The sequence below is a fragment of the Talpa occidentalis genome, unplaced genomic scaffold, assembly GCF_014898055.3.
Source record: "Talpa occidentalis isolate TD23 unplaced genomic scaffold, MPIMG_talOcc4v2.1 talOcc4.717, whole genome shotgun sequence".
NCBI classification, from domain to species: domain Eukaryota; kingdom Metazoa; phylum Chordata; class Mammalia; order Eulipotyphla; family Talpidae; genus Talpa; species Talpa occidentalis.
In genome coordinates, this window is record NW_023605103.1 from 11,442 (window position 1) to 28,046 (window position 16,605).

General features: G+C 49.1%; 1 protein-coding gene across 3 annotated transcripts; it reads left to right on the plus strand.

Annotated features, from left to right (window-relative positions):
* The first annotated feature begins 3,164 nt into the window (after window positions 1-3,164).
* LOC119233286 (RPE-retinal G protein-coupled receptor-like) lies at window positions 3,165-13,506 on the plus strand. Of its 3 annotated transcripts, none has more exons than XM_037495535.2 (7): window positions 3,165-3,310; window positions 4,128-4,284; window positions 5,373-5,506; window positions 8,952-9,105; window positions 10,498-10,615; window positions 12,854-12,967; window positions 13,378-13,506. In XM_037495535.2, the coding sequence occupies exons 1-7, from the start codon at window positions 3,232-3,234 to the stop codon at window positions 13,504-13,506; spliced, it is 885 nt and encodes a 294-aa protein (XP_037351432.1). In that variant the 5' UTR covers window positions 3,165-3,231. The 3 variants fall into 3 exon arrangements, with proteins under 3 accessions (XP_037351432.1, XP_037351433.1, XP_037351434.1); XM_037495536.2 differs by having other exon boundaries at window positions 3,224-3,310; window positions 5,385-5,506; XM_037495537.2 differs by lacking the exon at window positions 12,854-12,967 and having other exon boundaries at window positions 3,224-3,310; window positions 5,385-5,506.
* Window positions 13,507-16,605: the final 3,099 nt, after the last annotated feature.

The window sequence follows — 16,605 nt, forward strand, 5'->3', positions numbered from 1 at the left end:
GGCTCCCAGCTCCTCTGTGGCCCAGACAAGGCCTCTTCCTGGACTCCTCTGCCAGCCCAGCAAACCCGGCAGCTGCCCTCTGGCTCATCACTGTTCTTCCACCCCTCACCCCCTCTGTCTGCCTGAAGCCAGGGGATAAACACTAACAGGCTGGGGATTAGGGAGGGGAGCCCAGGTCACTGCACTCAGCAGCTTATTGCTTTCTGGAACCACCCAGGCCTGAGGTGGGTGTTTACATCCTCTGTCACAATAGCCCAGGCCCAGACAGCTCAGGGCATGGCAGGGCAGGGCAGCTGGGCAACCCCAGGGGCAAGTGATTACTGCACCAGCCAACTGAACTGTCCACTGATGCCAATCTAATTGTGGTCTGCACAGACCCCACCAGAGTGCTGGGGTTCAGAACCCTAGGTACTGGGGAAACCAAACCCTAGCATCTAATAAAGGCCTTGGAAATCCTCTCCCGGGGCTCTAGCCCCAGTGAAAAAGCAATGAGCTGAAGGCAGTGAAGACATCAACAAGAGCCCATGCTCTGGGGCTACACTACCTGGGTTCAAATCCCAGCTCTTCCATTCACAGGCTGTAACTTTGGGTAGGTCACATGGTCTCTTCTGTGCCCTCCTCTGACAGTGGGTAGTGACTCTACAGTGTAACTCTATTAGGGGGCTTATGAAAATTTGACAATCCAAGTTTGCCAGACTTTCACAGCCTGTGGGAATGGGAGCTCTTGAGAGAGTAATAAGAACCCAATTTCCCAGGCACTTACAAATACCTGCTCATAGAGGAGCTGGGAAAAATTCAGTTATTTCGGGGAGAAGTCAGAAGTGTCCCCCATAGGCTCATGAGCCCACCCATTCTGCCAGGCAAACAGCAGTCTCTCCTGAAAGCCCACAGACACCAGTTTCAGAACACTACCATCGGGGCAGGCCCTTCTGGGCATTACCAACTCTGCTAAATGCTTGTGGTGGCCCTGCTAAAGGTGAGTGCAGAGTTCCTGTCCCCCAGGGTATTGTACTCTGAGGAAGGTCCCAGAGCAGGACCCTACCATCTTCAGAGAAGGGACTTTCCATTTTTACCCACTGCCCCTACACTCAACCTCATCCCACAATAAAAACAGCCTTTTTTTTTTAAAAGATTTATTCATTTATGCATGCAAGAGCTGGGGTACAGATCAGAGATATGGGGGATGAGAGGATTCACCAGAGACAGAGTAGGGAACAGAACAGGCAGATTGACCAAAGTACACTGCTGAGGGGAGCAGCAGGTGAGCCAGGAGAGGACTGCTGCGCCATGTGTGTTGCTTCCTGGCTAGCCGGGGATTAAACTCGTGCAGCAGAGGCTGTGGATTGCTTCATAGTGCTGTACTTAACCCCTTGCGCCACCAGGGAGGCCCGACACAGCCTTTTACTCATTTATTCTTCATATTTGATTCCACAGCTTTGCTCTCTGGTCCAGCATGCTTTCCTTACCTGGTTCCTTCAATTTTTCCAGAAGGTTCCTCAGTCCCTTGTGCCCATAAACCTAGGCAGCCCTAGACCAGTGAACTGTGACCAACACAGATACCTGGCGCCCCAATGCACATGTCAAATGCCTTGCTCTGTGCCAGCCATGCTCTGACAATGCTGCTTCCAGGAAATGTTCCTGTCCCTTTCTCTCTTCCAACCCAACTAATATAATTTCCTCTGTGCTTCCTACTTGTACCTCCTCCCCAAGCCAAAAGGCCAGCCCTGCCCATTTCCTCATCTCTGCCTTTTCCCTTCTATTGGAGATGCTGCCTCTCTCTTTTGCCTAGCTGATCTCTAGCCTCCATTTCCAGCCCTGTCTTTGTTCTTCTCCCTTTACATCTTTTGCTGTCTTGCACATATGGAAAAAAAGAAACTCACGTATATATTAATCAGTAATACAAGACAGAAATTGGATAAGGGTAGGGCAGATACTAAGGTAGCTACGTTATCCATGAAGACTTCCAGGAGAATGGAAGCTCAGCCGGCAGGCTGGTTAGGCTGGGATAAATGGGGACACAAGAGGAGAGGCATGGAAAATGGATACCTATGCAACAGAACTCATTGCTTTTCCAGGGCCTAGAGGACAGGAGACCAGATTTTTGTTTCGGCTCCATCCAAGAATCACTACGTGACCTCATGTCAAGTCTTAACTGTTTTGAGCCTCAGTTTCCTGTGAAACTGAGGGAAGGATGATGGTATCTCATTCATGGACTTGTAGGAGCAGCATCATTAGCACAGTGTCTGTTCCTTAGCAACACTTGGTAAACATCAGCTAGACTGCTATTTTCACAGACTCTGGCCTTTGGCTTTTTTTATCTGAAAAATGAGTTAAGTTGCTCAAGAGTAGTGCTTTTGATACAAATTGCATCATAAGCCAGTGCATAACTTGTACCAACACCTTGTTTGTAGAAGCACAATCTCCTAGGGGGTCGCACCCGCTTCCAAGAAGACAGTAGCACCTATGTGCCAAGTCAGTGCCTTAGGAGATTTTTGTGTTTGTGTAGCTTAAGTGTTCAGTGGGAGACAGGAAGGAAGTGCAGCCCCAAAGGTTATATTCGTGATGGATTCTTCTCACCAAGATGCATATAGGCCAGGGGAAAGATGCTTATGTTGCAAAGGAAGAAATGGAGAAGACCCTAAGAATCTCCCTCCAGAGTGCATAGCTAGTTCATGACAGACTTGGAATCAAAGCCTGTCTCTTGTCCCATTCTTTCTATGACAGCAGATGACTTCCCAACCATCATCCTTTGCCCATCACTTGTGAACACACACTTGTGAGCTTGTGGACACATACACGCATCCATATACATATGCGTTCAAGCACACAGTTTGGTACGAAAGGGCCTGACTCCTAACCGATTCTCAGCCACAGCTGCCAGTTTAAATTCCTCCTTTTGCAATCCACCCTTCCCTTGGTTATGCAACTCTTTTATAATTCAGCTTTTAGCCGCACACCATTCGGATTCTAGATCCTTAATCCTATCCTTTGCAGAAAAATGAATGACGCAGGGCTCCATTCCAGCTTCACAAAGGCTGCTCTGTCCAACTGGTGAATCGGCTCCTTCTTCTTTGGCCAAGAGGATGATTTGGGGGCTGGGAGCAGCAAGAAGAACCCCAAGGTTTAGCATAATCACCTGCATGTGCCAGCACATGGGATGGCCCTTTAAAAGGGAAGAGCCTGACTCTGGGCAGCCAGAGAAGAGCTGGGCCAACAAGGAAACAGCCAAGGATGGCACAGTCTGGAGCCCTGCCCACTGGCTTTGGGGAGGTGGAGGTGCTGGCAGTGAGGACAGTCCTGCTGGTGGAAGGTGAGCCAGAGCTGGGGTGAGGGTGACCTAGGGGCTCCCAGATCCCAGTCCAAAGCTATGAAGCTTCAAGGAGAGGTCCTCAAACCCTACGCCTGTGCCTGATCCTTGGGATCTTCTGATGGCTTCCCCTGTGGGATATAGCCTGAAGGCTGGAAATCCTAAGACAGAAGCCAGCAGAGGCTCAGGGAGGGAGGGACTTTGAAAGGAGGACATGACCAAGTATCAGGTTTCAGGTCTTTTATGTTCCTTCAACCTGGAGGGAGCTTAATCTACTCCCTGGGCTTTATCTCTCTGCCTGGTGTCCTGGGTGGCAGCTCCCAGTCCTAACTGGGTTCCTGTTCTCCAACACTCTCCCTGATGTTGCTGCACAGCCCTTAGAGAAAGCATTTTGGAATACGAACAACTTGAGTTCGAATCCAGCTCCATTGCATACTTAGCATCAATTGGTCCAGCATCTCTGAGCCTCTGTTTCCCTTCCCACTGAGGACAATCCAAGTGAAGATTGAGCTGAACTACATCAAGTGCTTAGCACCTTGCCTGGCACAAACTCAACAAGTGACCATCATGATGATTGTTATAGCAAAGACCATGCTATGTTTTATTAGTTTTCTTCCTTGTCTGTCTTTCCATTAGATTATGAGTTGGTAGAGGACAGGTGTGCATTTCCTGGCTCTTGGGATTGGGGAACCAGCTACACTAACAAGGTTCCTGAGCATGAAGGGGGCAATTACTGAGTATCCACCCAGCCCCCGGCTCCTGGTTTTGACTTCAGGTGGGCCTCTTCAGTCCTGATGTCAGCTTATACCCTTCCTTTCAGCTCTCTCTGGTCTCAGCCTCAACAGCCTGACCATCCTCTCCTTCTGCAAGGCCCCAGAGCTGCGGACACCCAGTCACCTGCTGGTGCTGAGCTTGGCGCTAGCCGACAGTGGAATCAGCTTGAATGCCCTTGTTGCAGCCACATCCAGCCTTCTCAGGTACCAGCCACCTCCCCAGTCCCTGGGCTCTGCAGCCCTGCCTGGGGCCTAACCTCTGGGAACCAGGCAGCCAAGCCAGGGAGACATCCTTCCCACTTATAGGAAGCAAGGATAGAGCAGTAGGCAGGCAAATTTAGCCTAAATCTGAATTCTAGACTATCCCTGAGGAACCTCAGCTGCTTTCTGGAAACAGAAGTTATTCAGACCCAAGCAACAGAGCTGGCTAATGGTCGGGATTAAGAGCATGGACCCTGTAACCAGCCCCATGGTTTGAATCCTGGCTCTATTCTTTCTATCATTTGAGTTCTCCCATAAACTGGATATCATTACCTAATTCACAAGGCAGTTGGATGTATGGACTTGTTATTACTTGTAACAACTTGAAACAATGTTTGGCACCTAGGAAGCCCTAAATAAGTGTTTGTGAGAGCAAACAGGATTTTGGCAAGAATCTAAGACCTTCTTTGCAAACCAGGGCCTTCCAGAGTGGCATCAGAAGGTGTTTACAGGATTGGTTTCCTATGTGAACTAAATATCCGTCATCTGGTTTGGGGTACCACAGAGACCTGGCTGTGTATGCTCAGAGCCCACTACTTTGTGGGGTCTGAATCAGTGAGGATCCGATCCCTTGCCCTGATCTCCTACTCCCCTACCCAGCTTGGGGGAGGAGGGGCAACAGAAGCAGCTACCTCTGAGTAGCCCTTGGGGCTTGAGAGATGCAAGACTTGGGCTCCACCTTCTGACTTTGTGTTCAACAGCTGTGTGACCCACCCCCCACCCCCCAACCGTGTAGAATAAAAGCAGGAGCTCTCCTTCAAATCAGCTCCATTTCCCCACAGAGAGAGCCTTTGTTCTAGCCACGAAGCGAAGCGCGTGGTGAAAGAGTAGAGCCTGCAGAATTTGCCTGGGGCTCCACTCTGTCAGCCCCTGACTTTAGCTCTAAGGCACTGATATGTTTCCTCTTAGGAAAAGCAGAGTAAAGTTCCTCTTAGGAGCTGGGCCAACACTCAGGAAGGTGCCCTCCAGGAAGCTGGTGCATTGGCGTGGGAGAAAGGCAGGGTCAAAAGGCAGAGGTCACTGGAACCCAGTGTCTCCCACAGGCGCTGGCCCTACGGCTCCGAAGGCTGCCAAGCCCATGGCTTCCAGGGCTTTATGATGGCGCTGGCCAGCCTCTGCGGCAGTGCAGCCCTTGCCTGGGGCCACTATCTCCACTACTGCACGTGTGAGTTTGGTCTTTGGGCTCCTTGAGTGGAGGGACATCCACACAGTGAGGGTGATGGGGCTGGAGTCTGCTTGGTGTTTTCCAGTTCAGGAGAGGGGGGTGGGGTGAGTGTGCATGAATGTGAGGTGTGAAAAGTCAGGAAAGGAGGGAGGGTGGAAGAAATTGCAAGAGAGGTGTTGAGGCAAGTGCTGGAAAGGCTGTTTGTACCCTCACTGCAGTCTCTGGCAAGTCAGAGGCCTTTATGAACCTTAGTCTCCTCTGTGAGATGATATCTACGACCAACCCCCCAGTTTTATTTTGAAAATCAAATGAGATCATGAATACAGAAAAAATCCTTGCAGAAAGCACTTTTGGAGGCAGAGAGGCTGTGTGTGTGTGTGTGTGTGTGTGTGTGTGTGTGTGTGTGTGTGTGTAACTGGGCCCACACCTCACTCTTTCTTGGGGTCTGCCATGCCAGTGCTTCACAGACTCATCTAGCTCCAGATTCCCAAGCTGCATTGTCAAATATGACCTTCATAATTGGCCATATTGTAACAGGGTGGTCCCCAGGAAAGGGGGAGGTTCCCTGCCCCACCCAAGGGAGGGTGGAGCTGAGCAGGAAGAGAAGAAGCTGCAAGAAGAGACTGAGGAAGGAAGGAAGCAGGATGGAGCCAGGAGACCTGGAGGAGGCACATGGAGCCTAGAGACACGTGAAGAAACTATGCTTGTCTTTTGGTCATGGACTGGGTGACACAGATGTGGGTTAGACCCGTGGGGAGGTGACCATGACAGCTTTTATCTTGATGTTGATTTTGCTCTTTTCCTTCCGGGCTTGTTTGGTTGTTTCTGACTCTTTTCTGGGGGTCCCCACTGGAAGATGCTTTAGACTTGTGGCAGGCTTTGGGGCCTTGTTCTGGGCCGATCCCATGTGGATGGACTTTTACCCACGAGGGGACGGGTAACTTTGGGTGCTTCATTTAGAAACTAGACTCTTTGCCTTACCTGTATTGTTTCCTAGTTTTATTAAAGAGCCTTCCCATTAAAGTCTCCTATGTTTTGTGTTGATGCGGCGGATGGCAGAACCCATTTAGAATAGGCAGGTTTGCGGGGTTTGGGCTGCCCCTCTCCCTGTCCTATAACAATATCAGTGCAGCACCTGCTCTGTTATTTACTTGAGATTTTCCCTTTAAAAGTGACACTTAAATGCTGTCTTTAGCTTCATTCTAAACAATATCTGTGAAATCACACCTTTCATGTTCTTATAATTTAACACACATTAAAGTCTTAAAAAAAAAATTCACCTAGAATGAATAGAATACTATTCAGCATCAAGTTATGTAAACATACTTTGGGGAGCCATGCCTCAGTTAGCCCTCACAGCAGCCCCAGCATGCAGACTGGGAAACAGACTCAGAGAAGTTTAGTAGCTTGCCCAGAGCCACACAACTAGCAGGACAGCTAGGATCAGGCATGGCCTGGATGCCTCCAGAGGCAGTCGCTCCCTAATTTCCTTGGCCCCAAGTCCTGAGCTGAGGGCCTACCTGGTATGGAGGCTACTATGGGGTTCATGAGCATGTCCTGAAGCCTCGGCCATGCCCTTGTGGCATCTGCAGATCCATCCTAGCCACAGACACACAGCCACCTCCCCTTGGCCTCTCTCCAGGTAAAAAATTGCCTCTGTTCTTATCATTTCTAGTAGTAAGTCAGGCCTTCCTGCTCCACCTGACTTGGATTTCCTCTCCTACTGCTCCTATGCCAGCCCTGCCCACGCCTTCTCAAGAACAAAAGGCTTCTCTACCTCAATACAGAGTTAATTCCTAGCTCAGGGCCCCGGAGTCAAAGCTCTTCCTGTGCTGGGTAGTGCCTATCAGTGTGAAATCAGGGAAGGGGGAGGCGGAGGCTGAGCTCATCTATTGCATTAATGGGGGCCTTGGTGTGTCACCTTAGTTGTTTCCAAAGTTGAAGAGGCTCGTGGGTCAAAGGACTTAATTATTGTACCGATCGCGGGAGACAGACAAGTCTTAGTCTACTCAAGGAGCCATAATAAAATACCATAGACTGGGTGGCTTAAACAATAAAACATCAAATCTCACAGTTCTGGAGGTTGGAAGTCCAAGACCAGGGTGCCAGCATGATTGAGTTCTGGTGCACGCACTCCTCCTGGCTTGCAGATGGCTGGCTGCTTACTGTGTCCTCACATTGAAGAGACAGAATTCTTGTCTCTTCATCCTCTTCTAAGGGGACAAATGCCCTCATGGAGGACCTCACCCTCATGACCTAGTTCCCTTCCAAAGTCTTAGCCTCCAAATACCATAGCATGGAGAATAGTGCTTCAACATACAAACTGAGGGGAAACTGGAGGATGGAGGCATTAACATTCAGCCCATAGCAGGAGGATATATGCAAGCAAACTTTCTGGGGCTATATCAATGGAAGCAAATGGTTGGGATAAGGGAGGGGATTTGTAGACCAGCTCATTTCTGCAGATCAAATCCGACCTGGAGTCCTGCCTTCTGCTATGAGGTCATGTCTACAAAGGGGCATGACATAGACAGAGGAGGCATCTGGGAAAGGCATTCTGAAGCCAAGTTCAGGAGGAGCAACTGAACAGGAATGGTTGGAAGAAGCTGTCAGAGAGAGGGATGTGGGTGGAGGAAACATGGAGGAGGTCACATTGGTGGGACAGTAACACCAAAAGATGCTATTGGGACACAGCCTCTGCTTTGGCACTGAGATGGAGCCTGAATCCCACCTTGAAAGTTTTCAGAGGGTCTCCTAGAAGCAGAGACAGTGGCCTGCTTCTGAGCAAAAGCTGAAGGTGGAGTAAGTCCAGACTTCTGCCTTCCACCCCCATGACCCTCACCAGAAGCCCTGCCCTTGCTTCTCCCCTGACTTGGATTTGGGAAGCACACCTGTCTTTGCCACCCCCTACTCTCTGTCCTCTAAATAAGATGGTATGGAGTGTTTACTAGGATATCTTCACCACCCATTACCTCTCTTCTTCATAACCATCCTCCAAGGCATGGATTTTCATTCCAGTTTTGACGAGGACAAAACTGAGGTTCAGAGAAACTTTTTTAAAAAGATGTATTTATGCATGCAAGAACTGGGGTACAGGCCAGAGGTGTGGGGGGTGAAAGGATTCACCAGAGACAGAGTAGGGAACAGAACACGCAGATAGATTGAAATACATTGCTGAGGGGAAGCGGGTGAGCCTGGAAAGGTCTGCTGCACCATGTAGGTCACATCCCTGACTGGGCATCAAACTCATGCTGCAGTGGCTGCAGATAGCTTCATAGTGCTGTGTCTTAACCCCTGTGCCACCACGGAGGCCCCCAGAGAAGTTGCCTGAGTCACTAAGCTCTTGGACATCAGAACCAGGATTTAGGGATATTCTATAGGGCCTTTCCTTTTCATTTTGGCTGCCAGTCTCCTCCCAACCATCCTTCTCCTCTCCCCACTGCAGGCAGCCGACTGGCATGGAACATGGCTGTGTTCTTGGTGTTCGGCGTGTGGCTGTCTTCTGCCTTCTGGGCAGCACTGCCCCTCCTGGGCTGGGGCCACTATGACTATGAACCTTTGGGGACATGCTGCACCCTGAACTATGCCAAGGGGGACAGGTGAGGTGAGAGGAGCAACTTTCAGCCCCTTCCCAGAGAATCTGGGCTTTGAACACTTCTGACAACGTCACATTTGAAAATCCAGATGGGGAAATGTCGACATATCCCAGATAATCTTCACCCTGTAGTGATAATAATCACTTACAAGCTGACAGTGGAACAAAGGAAAGCCCATTCTGAAGACCAAGTGATGGGCCAAGTGATGGGAATATTATGCAAATGGAAGCACAGATTAGGAATCAAAGAAGGAGCATTAGACAGTGAGTTATTGGCTCTTGTTGGTCATAACAGTCACTGAGCTTTTTGCCATTTTGGGGGCAATCTTCAACCCATGATGCTTTTTCCATCTCCAGCACAATAGCTGTCCCAGCTCCAACTTTATCAGCTTGGAGAAGGAGCCATGTTCTTGATTCAATAGGTTAAAAGAATGTTAAGGTGTTTGCATTGGGAGGGACCTCCTTGGCTCGGAGTTCAGTTCTCTGAATTTCCTGAGCATGTGCTGTGAGCCAGTCCCTGGACCAACCAGGATCAAATACATGATGGCCCCACCAACATGAATCGCAGGTCTAGTACTGCCCCATCCACAGGGCTCTGGGGGGCCCAGGGCTCGAGAGACACTTTAGAGACTGCATTGGAAAGAGATCACATGGGCTCCAACCCCTCTTACATCCACTGGAGCCACACTACACTTGTTTGCTTTACATGTTTACTCACGCTTACTTACAAAGAATCTTCCCCTGATGACATGCTTCCCAGGAGAAATCCACTGGTCCTAGTCCAAGTATTTCTCCTGGGCACCCACTGAAGGTGTTTCCCCAGCTTGTGTCCAATCATGATTGGATTTCCTTAGTGAACAGCTATAAGTAACACAGTCCCTCCTCTACGAAATAGTAATCTCCCTCCCACCTGCCCCTGGTCAGACTGCCTGCCTCCCCGTGACCACTACCTGGGACCCTGGCTTTTCTGTGGCCGCTTCAATGACTTGTTTTTTCAGTGGCAGTGTCCAGCCTCTTTGTCACCTGCAGACCCCTTTCAAATCCCTGTGCCTAGAACACTCCTTCAAGGCTCCTTCCTTTGGGTCCACTGTCATCTCATCCATATGATAAACACATCTCCCAATCTGAAACATCCCATTCTCCATGCTTGGAGAACGGAGAGCAGGGCTGAGCACTTGAACTTCCCCACAGCAAGCTGAAGAGGGACTCTCCCTCTTGTCAGCAGCTTCCTGACCTGAGGGCAGTTCAGCTGGGCCCCAGATGCCCCCACACTCTGAACACTAGTCTGATGGGAACAGCCCTCCCACTGACTAGCACAGAGGCGATATATCGCCTTTGAGGGGAGATGATCATCCCAGAGAAATAATACTCACCCCTCTACCCCCTATGCCTACAGAAACTTCATCAGCTTTCTCATCACCATGGCTTTTTTCAACTACCTCCTGCCTCTCTTTATCACACACACATCCTATCAGCTCATGGAGCAGAAACTCGGGAAGACTGGCCACCCCCAGGTAAGGACTAACTCCTAGAACAGGAAAGACCTCTCTGCCCCTCTCGGACACCAGGGAAAATGAATGATGTAACAGACAACAATCAGAGGCCTCAGTGTCTCCAACACCCAGCCTAATGGAGTGTTGAGGCAGAAATGCACACCCCCTGCCCGCCCATGTTAAGGATCACAAAGAGCTGGGGGAAGGATCAGCGAGCTCAGACTTGCTCAGTTTTCTTAAGCCTGAGAAGCAGGGCACCCTGCTGACACCATCCACACAGTTACATTTCATTCTTTGCAAAGATTTAAGGATCGACAACAAAATTACATGCTTTTTAAAGGCTACTTTTAAATTATTTTGAGATGTTTCATTTAATTGCAGGCACAGGCTGTTACCCACAATATAAAATAACACCTGCAAGCACATTTATCCAAGAAAAACAATCTACTTTAAATAAACCCTCCTGGCCATTTCTGAATTTATGTGTTAATATTCCTACACCACAATTTCCTTTTAAGCTTATCACATGGGCAATCTCTAGTAGATGAGCCATCACCAGCACCAAAGTTTTAGAAAACACTAATATTACTTGCTGTGCATTATGTCATTTCATCTTTGTAAGCACTTGCTGAAGAAGGAAATTTTTTTAAGGATTTATTTATTTATGCATCCAAGAGCTGGGGTATAGGCCAGAAGGGGTTGGGGGGGGGAGAATCCATCAGAGACAGTGGGGAGCAGAACAGGCAGATCTACTGAAATACACTGCTGAGGGAAGCAGAGGATGAGACAGGAAAGGTCTCCTGCGCCATGTGGGTCAGCTCCCTGTCCAGGAATCATGATGCAGGATAGCTTCATAGTGCTGAGACTTAACCCCTTATACCACCAGGGAGGCCCAAGAAGGAAGGTTTTATTATCCCTATGTCAGACTAGAAAATTGAGGCTGAAAGGCGTTTAGGAACTAACCCTGCAAATGCCAGGGAACTAGTAATTAGAAGAGTTGGCTCTAGCTCGGGTCTGGACCTCTACAACCCAAGTGATTAATACCAGGCATTAAAAATACCATTCTGTTGAGACCTTTAATCTGCCACATTATTACAGTTTTTTCCTGTGAAGTGGAAAAGGACAGTATCAAGGGATTTTAGCTGGAGACCCAGGATCCCCTGAGGTCACAGGAGGGCAAGGCTGTGGCAGGCCCAGAATTACATCTCTGGGATCCCCACTCTGGGCTGGCTGGCTCACCACAGCCTCCTGGTTGTTGCAGGCTGCTGATGCTCCAAATCACCACATTTATTGAAAGTTCAGTCAGCCAGGAAACAAGGCCACCACACAGATTTTCTCACTTTTCCTGGTTGACTTAAAACTATCAAATCTGATAGCATCAGCAGGCACTGCCAACCACACCCAGGGACCTCGGCTGCCTGCTGATGGATTTCCTGAGGTGACAGGGTCTCTCCTCACTGAGAGGTCAGTTCTCCACCGCATTAAAGCAGCACATGCACTTTTTTTTTTAATGAATGAAGAGCAACTCAAGAGGAATAACTGTCTCTTAGTCAACATATTTCAAAATCAAAAATTCAAAATTCCATGAGGAAAATGCGTCCTCTTTCTACTTGAGTCATCTTCTTTGTTAAAAAGAAACATGAGCCATGAGATAAAGGATCTGATTTTTGCAGCGTCAGAATTTTACCATCTGTACATGGGGAGCAGGCAAGTTCCATTCTGAAATTGAGCGTCAGTCGTGTGCGCCCCCTTGCGTCCCCAAGTGGTAGCACTAGCCACTTCTTGGTGGTCTCCCAAGGTGGGCGGGGCCTCTTTGAAACCAAAGCAGGTTGCCCAGTCAGTGGCTACAGCTGCAGAAGGCAGCTGGTGCTGGGACTCAGATGTGAGTGCAGCTCGGCCTGGGAACTCTCAGGCACACAGCCTCACTCACAGAGCCCAGATTTCTTCAAAACGAGCACAGACCAGCAAGGAAGCTCATAATGTCCCTCAGTCCCTGCCTCCAGGCAAGTCAGGTAATACCAGGCCATTTAGCAGACAACACAACTGAGTTCAAGTTAGCTTTAATGACAGGTTTAGGGTCACACAGCTTAAGAAGCAAAGAAGTTAATTTAGTCCCAAGTTCCTTTATTGGCTCAGCACCTTCCCACAGCCTGGACATGTTACCCAGCCCTGCCAAGAGCCAACCTGGTCTCTGGTCGCAGGGGGCTGCCAGCCATCTGGAACAAGCCAACACTGCCCCCTGCAATGATTTCTCTGCAGGTGAACACCTCTCTGCCCATCAGGACGTTGCTCCTCTGCTGGGGCCCCTACGCCCTCCTGTATCTCTATGCAGCCATCGCGGATGTGTCTTCCATCTCCCCAAAGCTGCAGATGGTATTGACACTTCTCTGTCTTGATGTGCCTCTGTTTCACCCATCCCTCTCTCTGGCCTCATGTGGCCTCCATGCTAGTCTCTTTCTCTTTTCCCTTGAGCCCTCGTAAGGCAATGTGTGTTTGCTTTCCCCCTGGGCTGCCACATGTCAGTGCTGGGCCTCAAGCCAAGCATTGGACCGTCAGCAGACAGAGAAGGTGCACACGCTGGGTCCAGGCTGAGACTGGTACCTGGGTTGGCATGTGCTTCTCTTCATTCTCCGCCAACTATTCAGGGAATGTTCAGAGTCTGTAGAACCAAGTTGAGGATACACGATGGGTGACTGGGAAAGGGGAGAGGGTGTCACCAGCCGGGACCAGGGAGAGGAGCCAGTACTTTGAAGCTTATTTTCAGGACTTTTCTGCTACAACAGGTGCCCGCCCTCATTGCCAAAATGGTGCCCACGATCAATGCCATTAACTACAGCCTGGGCAGTGAGATGGTCCAGGGAATCTGGCCGTGCCTCTCGCCACAGAAAAGCAAGCAGGACCGAGCCCAGTGAGCATCTCCATGAGGCTGCTCAGACCCAGGACTGACCCCGCTACCCTGGACTGAACCCCCCACCCCGGGACTCCTGCCCCCCAGCCACTGAAACCAAGCTCCAGATGCTTATCTACCATCCTGATGGCCCTTTCAGCATGGCAGAAACAGGAGATTCCTTCTGCAAGAAGCCAGGCAGCAGGTAGAAGTGGCCTTTAGAGTCGGACAGGTCTGAGTGTGTCCACAGTCCTCCATGCAGAAGCTGAGAAATCTTGGGAAAGTCATTTTCAACTAATTTTACTGCCAATGTATGCAAGGATATAAATGTGGACTCCACAGGGGTGTGTGGGCCTTATACAAAATGATGTAACTGCTCATTAAATCAGAGCTTCTGGGACTGAGTCTTACATTGAAAGGGGTGCAAGCCCCGGGTTTGCGCGTGGGAGCCTGACAGTGTTCAAACATCACTCACTAAATCATGACCTGATGCGAGTGACTTACTCTGCCTTGCACATGTCTCCCAGCTTGTGACATGTGGTGACATAATGGTGACTTGTCCATGTAGGAAGGGCTGGAATGTTACCAGAACATTAAGTGCTCACTGAGAGTTAGCTACCAGCCCACCAGCCAGGCAGACAGCTGCGTATTGCTTAGTTGCCAACATCTGAATATCAGGACAATTTATTTAAAACTCCAGATGTCTGAAGATGATGCCCCACCAGCCTTCCTCCACGGTGGTTCTGCCCTTTGCCCAGGGCATCCTATTTCCCTTCACCTGTAGCTCGTGTGTTCCCTGAGGAGCCTGGGGGCATCAGGGTTTATGACACTAATTCTGGGGTCCCCATCCTGGATGTATATATGTACCTCCCACGGGAACCAAGGCAGCCTGGATGTGAGTCCTCGCCCGCTCAACAGATGTTTAATGAACAGCTGCCATGTGCCACTGTGAAGACAGAATACCGTGCCAAGATCCTCTCCAGTTGCCTCCGAAGCACAAGGCACCGTGTCTCTTCATGGCATTTGTGAATAAAGCAGGTGCAAGCAAGACTAAAACTCAGCAGCGAAGACTGGGGCTGGGCTGTGTCCAAGGGAGGGGAATCAGGCATAGACCATGGGCCATCAAGGTCACTCAGAAGTTCCCTTCAGAATCTGCCTACTGAAAAGCAAACTTAAAGTTACAAATGAAGTAACAAGTTGTCTGTGAGCCAAAGGAAGAGACATTCCCTGGCCACCTCTGGAGATCCCCACTAAATGATTTTCCTGAGGAGGAAGAGGGGTAGGGTGCCTGCTTAGCTATATATATATATATATATATATATATATATATAAAATATATATAATATATATACATATATACATAAATTAATTATAGCTTAAGTTATATCTATATTTTCTCTAAAAGGTATATTTTCCACATAGAGAAATAAGCTCAACAGTAGTTAGGTGGACCTCATTTATTTAAATCTATCTCTTGGCCACAAGATCAATAGGATTTCTGCTGTTTTCCCTTTCAGAGACACTCCTAAGTCAGTTTGCTCAAATACAAATTCACTCTCCTTCCTACTAAACTGTCTCCCTTATTGTGTTCCCTGTCTCAGAAAATATCACTATTGTCTGTCCTGTTAGTCACACAAGCTAAATAAAGAGAAAAAAAGTGAAGGACAAGCAGCAATCTATGGTAATATGCTGAAGTACTTCCCAGGCGGTTTAGGAGGGCACAGTGCTCAACCCCTACCACAAGGTGGCAGTGCTGTCTCAGTGATAAATTCATCCGGGGCCTCCAGCTCTTGGAGCTGCCTTAAGAGCCTGGGAGTTCCCTGACAAGGCCATGTGGGTGAAGTTACTGATTCCCACATGCTCTTAGACAAGCTTTCTTTCCCGCTCTTTGAACAAAAGACTGATACCTGTTTTCCACTTCAAATGGTGATGCGATCGTACAGCTCTCCTACTTGAAGGGAACAGAATTGCATGCCCACTGGCCAGGAGATTTCCAGTCAGCCCCCCTGAGTTCCCCTTTTCTCTGCCTACAAAACAGTCATTGAAAATCAGAGCAGGGCCTCCCCTGGTGGGGCAGCTGTTGAGCGCTGGGCTTTTGAAGCTGCCCAGAGCCCCTGATCTGCTCCCCGCTCTGGCTCTGGTGAATTCTCTCACCCTCCCGCGCTTCTGACTATACCCAGTGCTTGTATAAATAAATAAATCTTAAAAGAAAAAAAAAAAAGAAAGAAAATCAGTGCAGATGTAAATCTCCAAAGTTCTCCTGTGCACGGGATTTGACTATACTATCTGGGCCTAGGTTTTGCCTCTAATTGTGAGACTTTGGGGCCATCCTGAATTCTTCTGACTTGCATTGTTCATCAGGAAAGGAGAGTGGACAGTACCTGATGCTTTTTTACTAAGGGCGGACCCTGTAAATATGGGGTGCGGGACAGGAGGGTATTCCAAGTGCTGTGCCTAGAGAAGCAACAGAAGTCTCAGCAGATGTGCAGTCAGTGATATTTGGTGGAGATGTTTCTAAGGTAACCAGCCCTGCAAAGACCCTGGGTAAGCCAGAGACATAATCCCTAAATTTTCCCTCCCCACTTAGTTGGGGTAACTTGCTGCTCCCAGATCTGACACCACACACCTGTTCTTCTCCCCAAGCAGCCAGCTGCTCCCTTAACAGCCTCTATTGTCTCCACAAGGCATCCTCAGCTCAGCTGCCCTTCCCTCTGCAGCTGTGGAGACACAGGCATGTCCTTTGCCCTCCTGGGAGAGAGGCGGAGTAGCAGCTTGGCATGCACATACCTTTCGGTGTTAGAAAGACCTGGGCATGAATCCAGGACTTGCCACTTACTCAATGAGTGATCACATTTCTTATCTTTGAGTTTGTTCCACTCCCACCAAAATTTCTATCAGAGTGGTTTATTTTTTGCTTAAAAGATTTATTCCTATTTATTTATGCATACAAGAACTGGGGTACAGGCCAGAGGTGTGGAGGTTGAGAGGATTTACTAGAGACAGAGTGGGGAACAGAATAGGCAGATCTACTGAAATCCACTGCTGAGGGGAGAGCGGGCGAGACAGGAGAGATCTGCTGCGCCATGTGGGTCAGCTGCCTGGCCGGAGATGGAACTCATGCTGT

Coding starts and splice junctions, on each gene's coding strand:
- LOC119233286 (XM_037495535.2), top strand. CDS start 3,232: ATGGCACAGTCTGGAGCCCTGCCCACTGGCTTTGGGGAGGTGGAGGTG. Junction 3,311..4,127: donor GACAGTCCTGCTGGTGGAAG/GTGAGCCAGAGC, acceptor CCTTCCTTTCAG/CTCTCTCTGGTCTCAGCCTC. Junction 10,616..12,853: donor GGAAGACTGGCCACCCCCAG/GTAAGGACTAAC, acceptor ATTTCTCTGCAG/GTGAACACCTCTCTGCCCAT.